Source organism: Lepidochelys kempii, chromosome 6 (assembly GCF_965140265.1).
Source record: "Lepidochelys kempii isolate rLepKem1 chromosome 6, rLepKem1.hap2, whole genome shotgun sequence".
Classification (NCBI taxonomy): domain Eukaryota; kingdom Metazoa; phylum Chordata; order Testudines; family Cheloniidae; genus Lepidochelys; species Lepidochelys kempii.
This window is the reverse complement of record NC_133261.1, coordinates 26931654-26944419: the sequence shown is the minus strand read 5'-3', so window position 1 is coordinate 26944419 and position 12766 is coordinate 26931654. Positions and strand designations below refer to the sequence as shown.

Genomic DNA, 12766 nt, shown 5'->3' with positions numbered 1-12766 from the left:
TTACCTCAGAACTATTGGGTTTTACCATGACTATCCCAGTCTAGTCAAGACAGTCTAAACTAGAAAGTTGTATAAGGCTTTAGTGAACAGAAATCTCTACTAAAATTTCAAGACAATCCTTTTAAGCAGTACCTATTTTCTTCAAACTCTTCAAATACAGCACAAGGAGCTTGTCTTCCCTAGGAAGCTACAACCTGCATCATATGAATTAGAACATGATTTCACAACCAGCATAGACAGCGCACAGGTACTGTAACAACTTGTCTGCTGGTTGCAGGAAAGGTTTAGCCATGAGTGGTTGGAACAAACACTGAACTCATGTTGTCCATGTCTAAACCGACTGCAAAGTCATATTAGTTAATGTCAAGTTTCAGGGGGTAGCCATGTTAGTCTTTAAGGTGCCACCAGACTCCTTGTTGTTTTTGTGGGTACAGACTAACCCACTTTCTTCACAGATGCAACTGAAGAAGTGGGTTTTTACCCATAAAAGCTTATGCCCAAATAAATCTGTCTTTAAGTTGCCATTAGTTAACGCTGTATCAAGATAAGCGTCTTAAGCGGCCTAATTTTCTAGCAAAGTCAACGCCAAATTGTTGCCAAGAAGCTTGCCTCCGGTGAAGTCAAATTAAACTCAAATATAAATGGTTCAGGTCACTGATCTTTAAATCTGAAGATAGTGTTTATAAAACATACTGGTTTGGAATTTTCAGGGAGGGAAAATACATTGAGAGAGTCTCATTTTAACTCTGCATGACAAGGTTTCCAAATGCTTCCCCAATTTTGTTTTGTTGTTTTAGTTTGTTTCTGCATAGTTGCTTTGGGACGTCATCAGCTATTTGCAGTTTCCTGTAATAGTGGTCAAGAGTTCAGTTCTTCAGCCAGATGTCCTTGATTGGTGGCCCTTTTGTCTGATAGCATACAGTAGCCTCTTTCTAATGCCAAAACAAGTTTGCTTAAAAAAAAAACAAAAAAACAAAAACCAGAACCTAGAAACACAGAAAATCTATTTGTTGCCTAGTAATAGTAACTCCACTGCAGCAAAGTTGGCACACACAAAGGACACCAATTACCATCGATGGGATCTGCATTATTAGCATCAAGTGGAGCAACTAACGTTTATTACAGCTGGGAGGTTAGGCCAATTTGGCAAGATCACTCAGTAGATCACTCAGTAGTTATTGAAATTTCAACCCACATTCTGTCCTATAGTGACAGTGACCCAGGGAATAAGGCAGGTCTCACAAAGATGAGAGGGAAGGTGCTTGTTTGTTTTAGCAGTTTAAAAAGGTGTACAACTGCTTGTTTTTTGCTGTGCCCCTCCCCGCCACCTCACTGCATTTGCAATGAAGCCCAGTCTGCTGCATAGGCAAAACAACTTGCCGGGAGCTCAGTTTCCAGAATGGAGAGTAGGCCAAAGCAGGCCACACTGCATTGCTTAGCCCTACGACACATTCAGTAAAGGAAGGCTTGTTTCTGGAACCATGGATATTGCAAAGAAGAGATCATGGATTTCCAGAGGGAACAGGAGACCTTTGGAACTGGCTGTATTAGCAATCTGCACTCCTACTACAGGCTGTCTCCTAAGAGGAGGTAGTTCAATGTATTAAGACCTCTGTTGATCAAGGTTGGCAGACACTGGATAGTTCTCTGAAAACATCCACTCAGTGTGCAGCGGCAGTCAAGAAAGTGACCAGAATGTTGGGAATCGTTAAGAAAGGGATAGATAAGACAGAAAATATCATATTGCCTCAATATATATCCATGGTACACCCACATCTTGAATACTGCATGCAGATATGTTCGTACCATCTCAAAACAAGATATACTGGAATTGGAAAAGGTTCAGAAAAGAGCAACAAAAATTATTAGGGATATGGAACGACTACCATATGAGGAGAAATTAATAAAACTGGGACTTTTCAGCTTGGAAAAGAAACTACTACGGGGGGAGAGCGGGGGATAGGATAGAGGTTTATAAAATCATGACTGGTGTGGAGGAAGTGTTATTTACTCTTTCTCATAACACAGGAACTAGGGGTCACCAAATGAAATTAATAGCAGGTTTAAAACAAACCAAAGGAAGTATTTTTCCCCCACACACAGAGTCAACCTGTGGAACTCCTTGCCAGAGGATGTTGTGAAGGCCAAGACTATAACAGGGTTAAAAAAAAAAAAAAACACGAACTAGATAATTTCAGGAAGAATAGCTCAATCAACAGCTATTAGCCAGGATGGACAGGGATGGTGTCCCTAGCCTCTGTTTGCTAGAAGCTAGGATTGGGCAACAGGGGATGGATCACTTAATGACCTGTTCTGTTCATTCCCTCTGGGGCACCTGGCATTTGCCACTGTCAGAAGACAGGATACTGAGCTAGATGGACCTTTGGTCTGACCCAGCATGGCCATTCTTATGTTCCTATGTTCTTATGACATGTTGTGGAAAGAGAAAGGGGATGACAATAACTAAACCCCTTCAATATGTGGTTGAAGTTACTAAGGTATTATGTGGTGGCAGCCAATCAGTAACTTTACAAGCCATCACTTGGAGACAACCTGTTTCATGAGGCTGCCAAGAGGAAGTGGAGGGTGCGGGGGAGAACGCGCAACACCCTGCCCTGCGACACTTCATAGCGAGCCTTCCAGTGGCTTAAAAAGTGGCATCATGGGGCTCCCCATGAGCAGAAAAGCAGAGTGTGAAAGGGGACTGCGTGATGAGGAAGGGGGAGAGAAGTGCTAAACAAGATAGGTAGGGAGAGAAGACACACTCAAGACATGAAACAATCACAGAAGCAAGCGAAAGCAGAGGTGAAGCCCAGCACCCAAAGCCATTTCAACCTTTTTGTCTTTAAGTACCAACATTTGGAGCCAGAGAAAGACTCTGAACTGCAGTACTGTGGGGCAACAGTGCCAAGCCCTCACCATTTAGAGTATTAGCTATGGCTGTCCTAGGGGAGGTCTAGTCATTGCCGGTTTGCCTTTTGAGGAGGGACTGAGTGATTCAGAGACAGGAGTCTAAATCTCCTAGACAGGCTCAAACTAATGAAGTGGTTTATTTCCCTGGATGGGGAGGAAAACCCCTTTAAGTGAGCAGCAGGAACTCAGATAATGAGGTTTAACCGCACCTAGGAGAGTCAAGCTCAGCAAGGCCAGGCTTGGCACATGAAAGGAGAGTACAGCAAGGGGAATCTATGTAGATTTAGAGGACAAGATATATGATGAAAGCAGAGAGTTGAAGCAGGTTTTAGAAATGAGGAGCAGAGAGGTGGGTATGGTCACAAAGTGATCTATAGGCCTCCATGTCTGTATACACAATCCCATGGGATGGGAACGCGTGTGGTAATTAGGGAGGGATGGAAGAGGTGCTTTTGTAAAGACTGAGTACTACATAAAGCTTGGAAAATCAATAAAGATTTTATGAGAAGTCAAACTCTGGTTTTTCCTGCGCAGAGCGTCACTCAGGGTGCTTTGCCATTATCACACCACTTGGAATGAGCTCTTCTTTGCCCTTAAGTCATCTACTACTGGCCACTTAAAATAGCACAGGGATATCTATTAATATAAGCACCAGGGTCCTCAGAGGGTGAGGAACAGTCTCTGGGTTTCAAGTGGGCACAGATAACATCTACGCTCTTCCCCTCCCTGCTTAACGTGACTAGACCGTTCCTTCTGTGCCACTTTATCTAGAAACAGTGCACCTTTTCACAAGATCACTCCCCACCCCACCCCCAAGCATAGGCCTGATCCAAATGCCACTGAAGTGAATAGGAATCCTTTCATTGACCTCAATGGTCACTGGATCAGGTCCCATGAACACATTGGACACAGAGGACTTGGTCCGCTTCCATGACTATCTGGAATGAACTTCAACTACCCCCCCTCCCCCGCACCTACAGTTCTTACAATTACTGTTACAGTACATTCTGTTACTGTAGTTACAGTGACCTACAGTCACTTACAGTTCTTACTCTTTACAGTACAAGAGATCCTATTAAGCCATGTCTAGTTCAACCAAGGCACTTTTACTCTGAGTGGGGCTGAGGTCAGTAGCTTCCATAAATAGGCTGATCTGCCAGGTAAGTTTTCCTAGCTGCAGCTAACATGGGCATCCTATGCTGCACAGCTGCTAGAAAGAATTTCTTTGTGCATGCCTTTCTCCTTCTACCCCAAAGAGGATTGTTTGCCAGGAAGTAGGAACCCACCTTTTGTCCATACAGTACCTTCCAACCCACTGAAGTCTGGCTGGCAATGTAGAATGTATAGGCTGAAAAAACAGGTTTTACGCTTATTGTGCTGCATCGTCCTAGCTGTCCTGCCAGAGAAGTACCAGGTGGTTCTCCTACAGTCAGAGGTTTTGTCTCACCTACCTGGTTGATTGGTACTCCACACACGCTATTGCTCTGTTGCATCATCTATCAACACCTTCTTGTACTGGCCATGTCCAGTTGCTACAAACTTGTACTTCTTGCCAGAAGTGGAGGTCTGAATGGAGGAAAGAAGTGAGGATTAGGGTCCTTCCTCAAGTGTCCATCTCAGCTAACACAAATAATTCTTAATATTTAAGAAACTTAAAGAAGGAGTCAAATAAATTGAAGTCTGAGGAGCAGGTGAGGTTCTTGGACTTCAATATTTTAATGTGGCCCAGGTTCCCACATGGGGTGAGAGCTTACTATTGCCTGTTCCTACCACCTTTTTGCCTAGACAAATACGTACAATAATAATGGAGATGGATAATTATTGGAACTGTCAGATAATACAACAATTTTAAAAATCATCATGACATCAATGGTAAGATTCAGCTCAGTCAAACCTCTCCGGTAACCCTATACCAAAAGGAAAGGCCGTATCAGAGTTGAACTTCTATGGAGCCAGGACTATTCTCAATCTTGGGTCAGTACCTTTTAATGCACTATACCCATGCACCCTTAGAGGCCTCTACACCTTTCAGAAATAGAAGGCAGCCAAGAAACAGAACCCCAGGTATCTAAGCCACTCTGCACTTCCAGAAAATTAGGCTATTATTTAACAATTTTAAAAAACTTAACGATTAGCCCAACCTGTAGAGTTTCAATCCAAATGCAAATGATATCAGAGTTGGGGGGGGGGGCAGGAGGGGAAGAAGAGAACCTTGGGCTTTCGTCCCAGCCCTTCATTAAATTAGTGGAGATGTTTCTTGCAACAGATACATTTAGAAAAGAAGACAACATGCCTTCCTGTTACTGCCATGGAGGACACCTCCTTTGGCCTAGGCCTTTGCTTCCGTTAGTAGGCAACCTCAACCCATGCTCCAATATACAGGCATCCTTGTGACCTAAGGGAGAATTCTCTTGAACAAACTCAGCCCCAATACCATAAAGCAAGTGCTATAACAGAGATACCTAGGGAGAAGCTACTTACCTTGATGTTGCCTTCATTTTTGGGGGTACCCTTCTGTTCCCACATGCTTCGCTTATTCACAATATCTCCAGCCACAATATCCTGGGGACACAAGAATGAATCTCATCACCCTGCCACCAACACAGCTGAAAGCTGTTTTTGTTCCTTTCACACTTACTGAAGCCACCCGCCCAATAACTATGGTATGTGGCCATGTGTTTGGGTAGAGTCACACTGGGCAGGAATATGGCTGCATACCAGGGGCATAAGACTCCCTTTTCTTAACCATCCTCCAACATTTGGCATTTTAACAGGACACTGGATCTAAGGCCCAACATGTAGGTTTTATAGGGAAAAGGTTTACAATATTAAGTATTAATAGGAAAGTTTTTTTCCTAGGAAGCTTTAAGTGAAGCAGTTTTCAAAGAGACATTTTTGCCTTGAGCCCTTTGCAACCTAGATGTTGCAGCATTGTGCCACCACTTGAACCAGAAAATGCAATTCACTAGAAATGGAGAGTAACTGCTTTCCATTGTTCAAATTTACCACTTGCCTGTCCCAAATTTACCACTGAGCCATCGATACAAAGCAACTGGGGTGGCTCTTAGTGCAGACAAGGAAACAACCGTTTTCAGCCATTCAGTTTAACTTCATTTCAAGCCAGGATAAACAAAACCGGTTTCCTTGGTATGTGCACTCTTGTAGCTGGGGCTAATCCAGGTACGGACAAAGCTTTAGTGAATTGTAGCAAGTAAAGACAGAACATCTGAAAGTTTTAATGTGGATGTCAATAGAAAAGGGGAAGAATGGGGTTTTAACCTGACATTGCTACTCCTGATACCATTGTCCTTTCAAGTCCCTACTCCACAGTGATATGCACCTGAATAATTTGAGTAAACCCAGCCAACCATGTAGCAGGGTAACTTTTCTTTCTGAAGTTCATGCTGTTAGACACAGGTGCAGCCCTCTGACATGAAACAAAGAGCTATACCCCTTCTCCTGCAGTAGAGTTGTCTGGGCATATAAAACTCAGTCTTACCTTACAGGATGGGGACTTAGAGGACTGAGCTACAACCTCTCCAGTCTCCCAGAGGTTTTTTGTGCTGGCTACAACCATGCTTGTGGTGGCAAGTTCAAGGGAAGATTGTCGGACAAGTTTCTGAACCTTCTCGGATGTCTGGAAACAAAGCAAATCAAAGTGAAAGTGTTCCGAGCACTTGCAGATTTTTGTGAATAGCTTCTTGGGGAAGGAGATTGTAAATTATCATTCCGATGGATACATTAACTACAGAGTCAAAGGACAGAAACAAATAAGAACATGGAGGCTAAGTAGAAGAACATTGTGCCCATTCAGGACAGAGAAATGCAGGGATGAGACAGTCCTAGTCTGGTATAGTAAGATAGGAGAAAATGGTTTGTTCACATCTCCAGCACTCCTGCTCAAAAGCCACAAGATTCCTTATCCTGACGAATTAAAGAGCATGGAGGGATTTAGGAAGATTAGATTCAATCCCTTCCAGTATTATTATAGCTAGCTGCTAGGGCGGAGTCTACAAAGACCAAAGAAGGTGAGGACTATCCAGAACAGAATAAAGCCTATATGGGGCTGGGGGCCAAGAGCATGCCACCTATGTGATTGAGCGCATCACCTCAATGGCATGAGTGTACTGCTCCAGTCTGTCATCAATCTTGGAAACAGGAAGTGGTGGCTGAGTCTTCTTCACGCTGTTGCTAGAGAAAGAAGGAAGGAGGAATTAAGTCTTATTGCTTTAAGCTCATCAGAGTGAGGTCTACCCAAGCCTCTTTTGGGAAGAAGCCACTAGTTTCCTCCCATTCCCCCCCGAAAGTCACAAATGCTGGTTCTGAAAGATGTTCAAGTGACCCACTAAGCAATAGGACACTGTTCCCCCTCAACCCACAATCACTTGAAATTGTGCCTTTGGTTCAGGTGCGGGTCTGTGTTACAGTAATACCCAAGTCAAAGCCCAGTGGAGAATTACCACCAGGTCATTCAGTGGAAGGAGAATTACCTTTTCTTTATGGAGCGGTTCAGGGATTCAGTTCGGTCTGTGATCTAAATGGGGAGAGATGAGAAAGAAGAGACAAATCAGTTTTGCCTGCTGCCCCGCGTCCCTCATCTTAATTGGTCATAACTCGAATCAGTGAGTTCTCCCCACCCCCGAGAGATTTGGGTAGTTTCAAAACTATCTTGTTTCCGCCCACCTCCCTACCTATACCCTGGAATGACTGAACCAGTCAGCCAGCCCCGGGGTGTCCCTAAAACTCCCCACTTTGCAATCAAGAGGTGGCATCTTCTTCTGCAACAGCAATGATGGTAGATGCAGGAGATCTGATGGTGCTGGACCAACAAGTTCTGGAGATGGCTTCAAAGTGGATGAGCTATCAGGAAAGCGAGCTTCCAGAGCATCATAGGATGAACAGCAGTGAAGAGTCAAACATCTGTATTTTAAAAAGCTTCCCCCACAACGTCTCCAGCCCAGTGATTCCCCCATCTTGAAGGAAGAGTCACGTATAGGGCAGAGTGCAGGTGGAAAAGCTGCATGACACCTGTACCTCGTCCATCCCCACTGAAGCCACAGCCTGATCCTGCTCTCTGAGGGTCACTAATTCCTCTGGCCACAGGAGCCACTAACATGCATGTGGGCTGCCAGTGTAAGCAGTAACCTGACCACCAAGCTTCCCTCCTCCCATCCCATCATATTCCAGCACATGGGTGACCCTGGGGCCAAGCTGCAGGGCCTCTCCACTGTAAGACTCACATAGGCTCTTGGTGATGAGGAGAATGGAAGGGTCAGGTATAGAAAGGTAAAGAGAAGAGCAAAAAAAAAAAAAAAAGCAGGGAAAAGGAAGATGGACAGAAAATGGCATCTGTGACAGAACATAGTTTGCACTGGCCATTCCACTGCAGGAAGGCTCCAAGACAGAGGAGTGATTTAACCAGCAGAGCCTTCTGGCAAATCAAACCCTATTGAAAAATTTACTTGCAGAAGGACTTGTACAAGAAATTAGCCCAAAACAAGCTGTGCACTCACACACCAAGGTGCAGCAGATGAGCTTACATATCCCACAAGCATCTGACAAGACAAACTTGTCCAATTGCTGTGTGGACATATGCAAGATACATTAGAAGAGGCTGTTTGTAGATGCCCTCAAGCTCTATTACTTTAAATGGGGATGCATTAGGACGATCGTTCTGCTGGTTTATAGCATACTTGTTTGGGAGTATTCTCTGTAAAATGCACCTCTCGCTGAGCAGTTCAGATCACATCCATTTTCTGCTCTGGAAAATTATTCTATCATCAGCAGGGCTCAGCCTGTCAGAGCTGCAACATTTCAGAGGCTGGGGAGTGTTTGCAGTTTGAGCTCAGGACTGTGAATCCAGAAACAGAGAATCAGCCCTCTGTTCCCAGCTCAAGCAGCAAGTTAATTGGCAACTTGGGCAGGCTGTAGATCACCATCTGTGTCTGGGCTTCCAAAGAGTAGCGATAGCACATCACACCCCACATCTGTTGGGTATTTACAGTAATTTTTGTAATCCTTGGAGGAGGAGAGGTACTATACAGGAACAAGGGATTGCTCTGTTGTTCCATTCCCCCACCAAGAGTCCAGCATTAACACTGCTCGCATGTCCAGAGAGCTATTACAAGTACAAACTGGAGAAGTTGCTTCATTTCTGCATGACACACTAAAGTCTATTCACAGCCTTTCTGCACTGCTCATTTACTGGAACCCTGCTCCCCAGCCCAGACCTTCACACTGATGAACTTTCTGAACTCCTCGATTTGTTTAGAGGACAGAAGCGAACATTATAAATATCTAGCTGACCTCCTGGCTCCAGGCCATGAAGAAAGTCTGTGGCAAGACTTCGGGTACCTAACGTCCCTTCTTCTGTGGCTGGTTACTTCATGCCTTGAGAACCCCTTCATTCCTCCATTGCTTTCATTTTTTAAATCCCCCTTTCCTGGTTAAAGAGGCCTTTTGAGTATCAGACTGCTACTTGTTACGTTGAGACCTCACACACCCACCCAGGAACTCTGGATCTAAGAGACACGAGCTTCAACTGCCTGAGCTAACGGAGCAAGCTTCCCCGTCTCACACCAGTAGACACTACTGTGGTTAAAATAAGAGTATGTCCTAAAGCTTGTGCTCTAATAAATTTGTTAGTCTCTCAGGTGCCACAAGTCCTCCTTTTCTTTTTGCCGATACAGACTAACACGGCTGCTACTCTGAAACCTGTCCTAATCCTATGTTTCTCCCCACAGGCTCATGCCTTTCCAAACCAGTCCCAGCCTGGAACGATTCCATTCTTGGTTTCTTATGGATGATCCAGGGTTTTAAATATATATTTTATAGTTTAAACAAAATTCCTTCCACTGCTTGTGCGTAAGTCCTTTCTGCTTTGCAAAGATTGTGAGCAGCTCTCTCCCCTGAATGAACGCGTGTACAGCCTGATTGGTGGGGAAACTTCTCCACCAACACCATAAAGGCCCCTTCGGAGGCAGTATTTAAGCCCTTCCCTGCTGGATATTTAACCCCTTCTCTGCTGTGTATGGGATTGGTCATAGCAACAGTTCCCTAGGAAGGTATAGGTATTTGGGGGTTACTCTGCAAGAGAGCTTCTGTCCCTAGTATCAAAGGTAGGGTGGGATTTTTCAGAAGCACAAGCCCTACTCTGCTCTCACTGAAGTCCATGGTTAAGCTCCAAAACTAGATTGTTTCTCTTTTGCCACCCACTCTGCTCAGTGCAGTGAGGGATTTTTCTTCCTGGCTTGATAGTCACACACATTCCCATCACTCGTCACAATGCAAACAGACTGGGGCCAGAATCCAGGTAGTTCTATTGCTCCCCAGAAGTTTGATTTTTATTCTTAATGTTTCCTGTAATGTAACAAAGCTCTGCTCCCTGTCTGAGCAGCTCCTCCGACTGTTACAAACGAAACACTCCCCTTGCTACATGTTTCTTTTCAACACCTTTTGAAAGTGATATAACTCTCCCTGACCAGGCAACCTTGAGTCACATGCAGGCAGCATGGGGTTTAAGAGTCAAAGGGAACACAATGCTAACAGGTGCTTAAGAGGCCACCTGAACGCTCCGCCATCACCCCAAAGATGAATGAAATCTGCATGCACTGGACTCCTCACTCTCCATCCTAATCCGTGGCCAACAAGATCAACTCTGACAAGAGAAGAGCCATTTTCCCCATACACCTACCATATCTGGATACACAGGGCTGTGTATCCACAGGACATTGAGGGGGAAGTGTATAAAGCAGACCCAGTATTACATGCTAGGAAACAAGACAGACTATCCGTTTGATTAAATTCATGAATGTTGAAGATGGCCAAGGTTACTACCACTTTGTATTATAAAAGTTCTTAGAGGCCCCAGTTGAGACTAGGGGACCATTGTGTTAGGTGCTGTACATCCCCATAAGGAGAGGCAATCCCTGCTCCAAAGAGCTGACTGTGTAAGTAGACAAGCCAGACAACAGATAGAGAAAGGATTATGCCCATTTTACAAATGAGGGAGAGAGAGTAAGTGACTTTCCCAAGGTCACACTGGAAGTCTGTTGAACTCGCATGTGAATCCAGATCTCCTGAGGTCTTCAGTATTAGACCATCTTTCCTCCCCCCTACATAGCCACACCAGTCAGGTCTCCTCTCACTAAGGTTTAGGCCAGCTCTAAGTGCACTTGCGATTCAGAGCACTCTTAGTAGCATGTACCGTTGTGGAACTCGCTGGGGACTGGCCATCACATTGTTCATCCTCTTCCCCTTCCATGCTGGAGGTGCTCGGAGCTTTCTGGCGTTTTTCTGGTGTCTCCTCCTCCTCATTCCTCCTCCTCTTTTTCTCCTGAATGCAAAGAATGAGCAGACCAGGAGCAAAGCCGATTAATAAACTCCCACTGTAACAAGTGTCAGATCCACCCCCACAAATTAAACTTTGGGCAAAGACACTGAGCTTTCTTTCACATGTAAAAAATTCATTCTCCCAGTTGTCATTTAAAAAGACAATATTTGTACAGGTGCAAGGTCACAAAATGAACTGGTGAGACATTCTGCATGAGTTTTCACAAAGACATTTCCCACCAATTTTGCCCAGCCCCCATCAGAAAGGAATATATATCCTCACTCTCAGGCAGGGGACAGGGAAACTAACTAAATTTATTTTGAGGAGCTATGAAGCCATACCACCCCCTAATAAGAGGGATGTCATGATTTATGCAATCACAGTCCATCTTAAATGTTTATTACAACTCAGAGTGACACAGACAGGCTTCCATACAGCTTGAGTTCCAGCTTTGTCTCCCTTGTTTACCAGGGCCACACCACGCCTTGAACTAAATACAGCACAGACACCCCTAGGGGATGGAAGGCAGCAATGCTGGACCCCAATTTCAGATTAGTAGATCAGGCCAAGGCTTCTCAGAGCGTGGAACAAAAAAAAAAGGGGGGGGGCACGGTTCTGAACACACGGGTTCAGAATTTCCTTAAGAGTCCTATATCTGTGGCTTTGTAGGACTGGAGAACCTGTGACACTCTCCGTAATGAATGATGATGAGAGAAGGCAGAACACCTATACCACAGCAGAGAATTAGAACACAGAATTACAGGCCTTGTGGTGCTACTTGTCAGAGCAGCACTAAGTTCTCCATTGTGTGCAGTGACTGATTTTTGGGAGCAGGGGAGGAAGAAGGGAGGAGAGAAGAAAGGAGCCAGTAAACATGAAAGTGGCGTCTGCACACTTAAGCTATGTGTAACTGGGGGTGCTTGCACAGCTGCAGCTATACCAATGCAAACTGCCGGGGTAGAGGTGCTGCACCATCGTAAGGCAGAGCGCACAAGAGTGTGACCCTTTAAGCTACTGGGATAGGTAAGTATCACAAGTACAAGCCCTGTTTTACACATTGCTGCGATGCGTCTACCCCACACGGATGGTCCCCCATGAAGTCACAGCCATACCAAGAGAGATCACAGATCCAATATTTCTGCTCTGACCTCCTGCCCAGCTTTCTCCTCCTCCTCTTCCTCCTGCTGCTCTTGAATGCATTCTGCCTCAAAAAGTTGCTGAGGCTCCTCTGTCTCCAGCGGCTCCTGCTTCATCTCCTCATTCTCCCCGGGAATCTCCTCCGGGCCCTCCTGATTCAGCTGGACCTGCTCCAGCTTGACTTCAGCTTCCCTCAGACCACTGTCCTCTTCCTCATAGGAGTGTCTTGGAGACCTAGAGGTGGGGAGGGGAAGAAGCCTTTGAGAAGGGAAAGAAGTGTTTCAAACCCACTGAAAATCTGATGTCCCATACCTTTACAACGCCAGCTATAATTGTAATAGCCCAACGGGAGCTCTAAAAATACTGTGCAAATACAGATGTACT

The 12766-nt window shown here is 45.0% G+C and overlaps 1 protein-coding gene across 6 annotated transcripts in view; it reads right to left on the bottom strand.

Moving 5' to 3' along the window:
• Positions 1–12766, bottom strand: part of LSP1 (lymphocyte specific protein 1) — an 84661-nt gene that overhangs the window by 11967 nt on the left and 59928 nt on the right. For all 6 annotated transcript variants that reach the window (XM_073347235.1, XM_073347240.1, XM_073347238.1 and 3 more), the window contains 7 exons: positions 12394–12616; positions 11120–11248; positions 7404–7447; positions 7023–7104; positions 6413–6550; positions 5395–5475; positions 4365–4479 (listed from right to left, as the gene is read on the bottom strand). In XM_073347235.1, the coding sequence (XP_073203336.1) occupies positions 4390–4479; positions 5395–5475; positions 6413–6550; positions 7023–7104; positions 7404–7447; positions 11120–11248; positions 12394–12616 (787 nt within the window). In that variant the 3' untranslated portion in view covers positions 4365–4389. The remainder of the gene's footprint in view (positions 1–4364; positions 4480–5394; positions 5476–6412; positions 6551–7022; positions 7105–7403; positions 7448–11119; positions 11249–12393; positions 12617–12766) is intronic.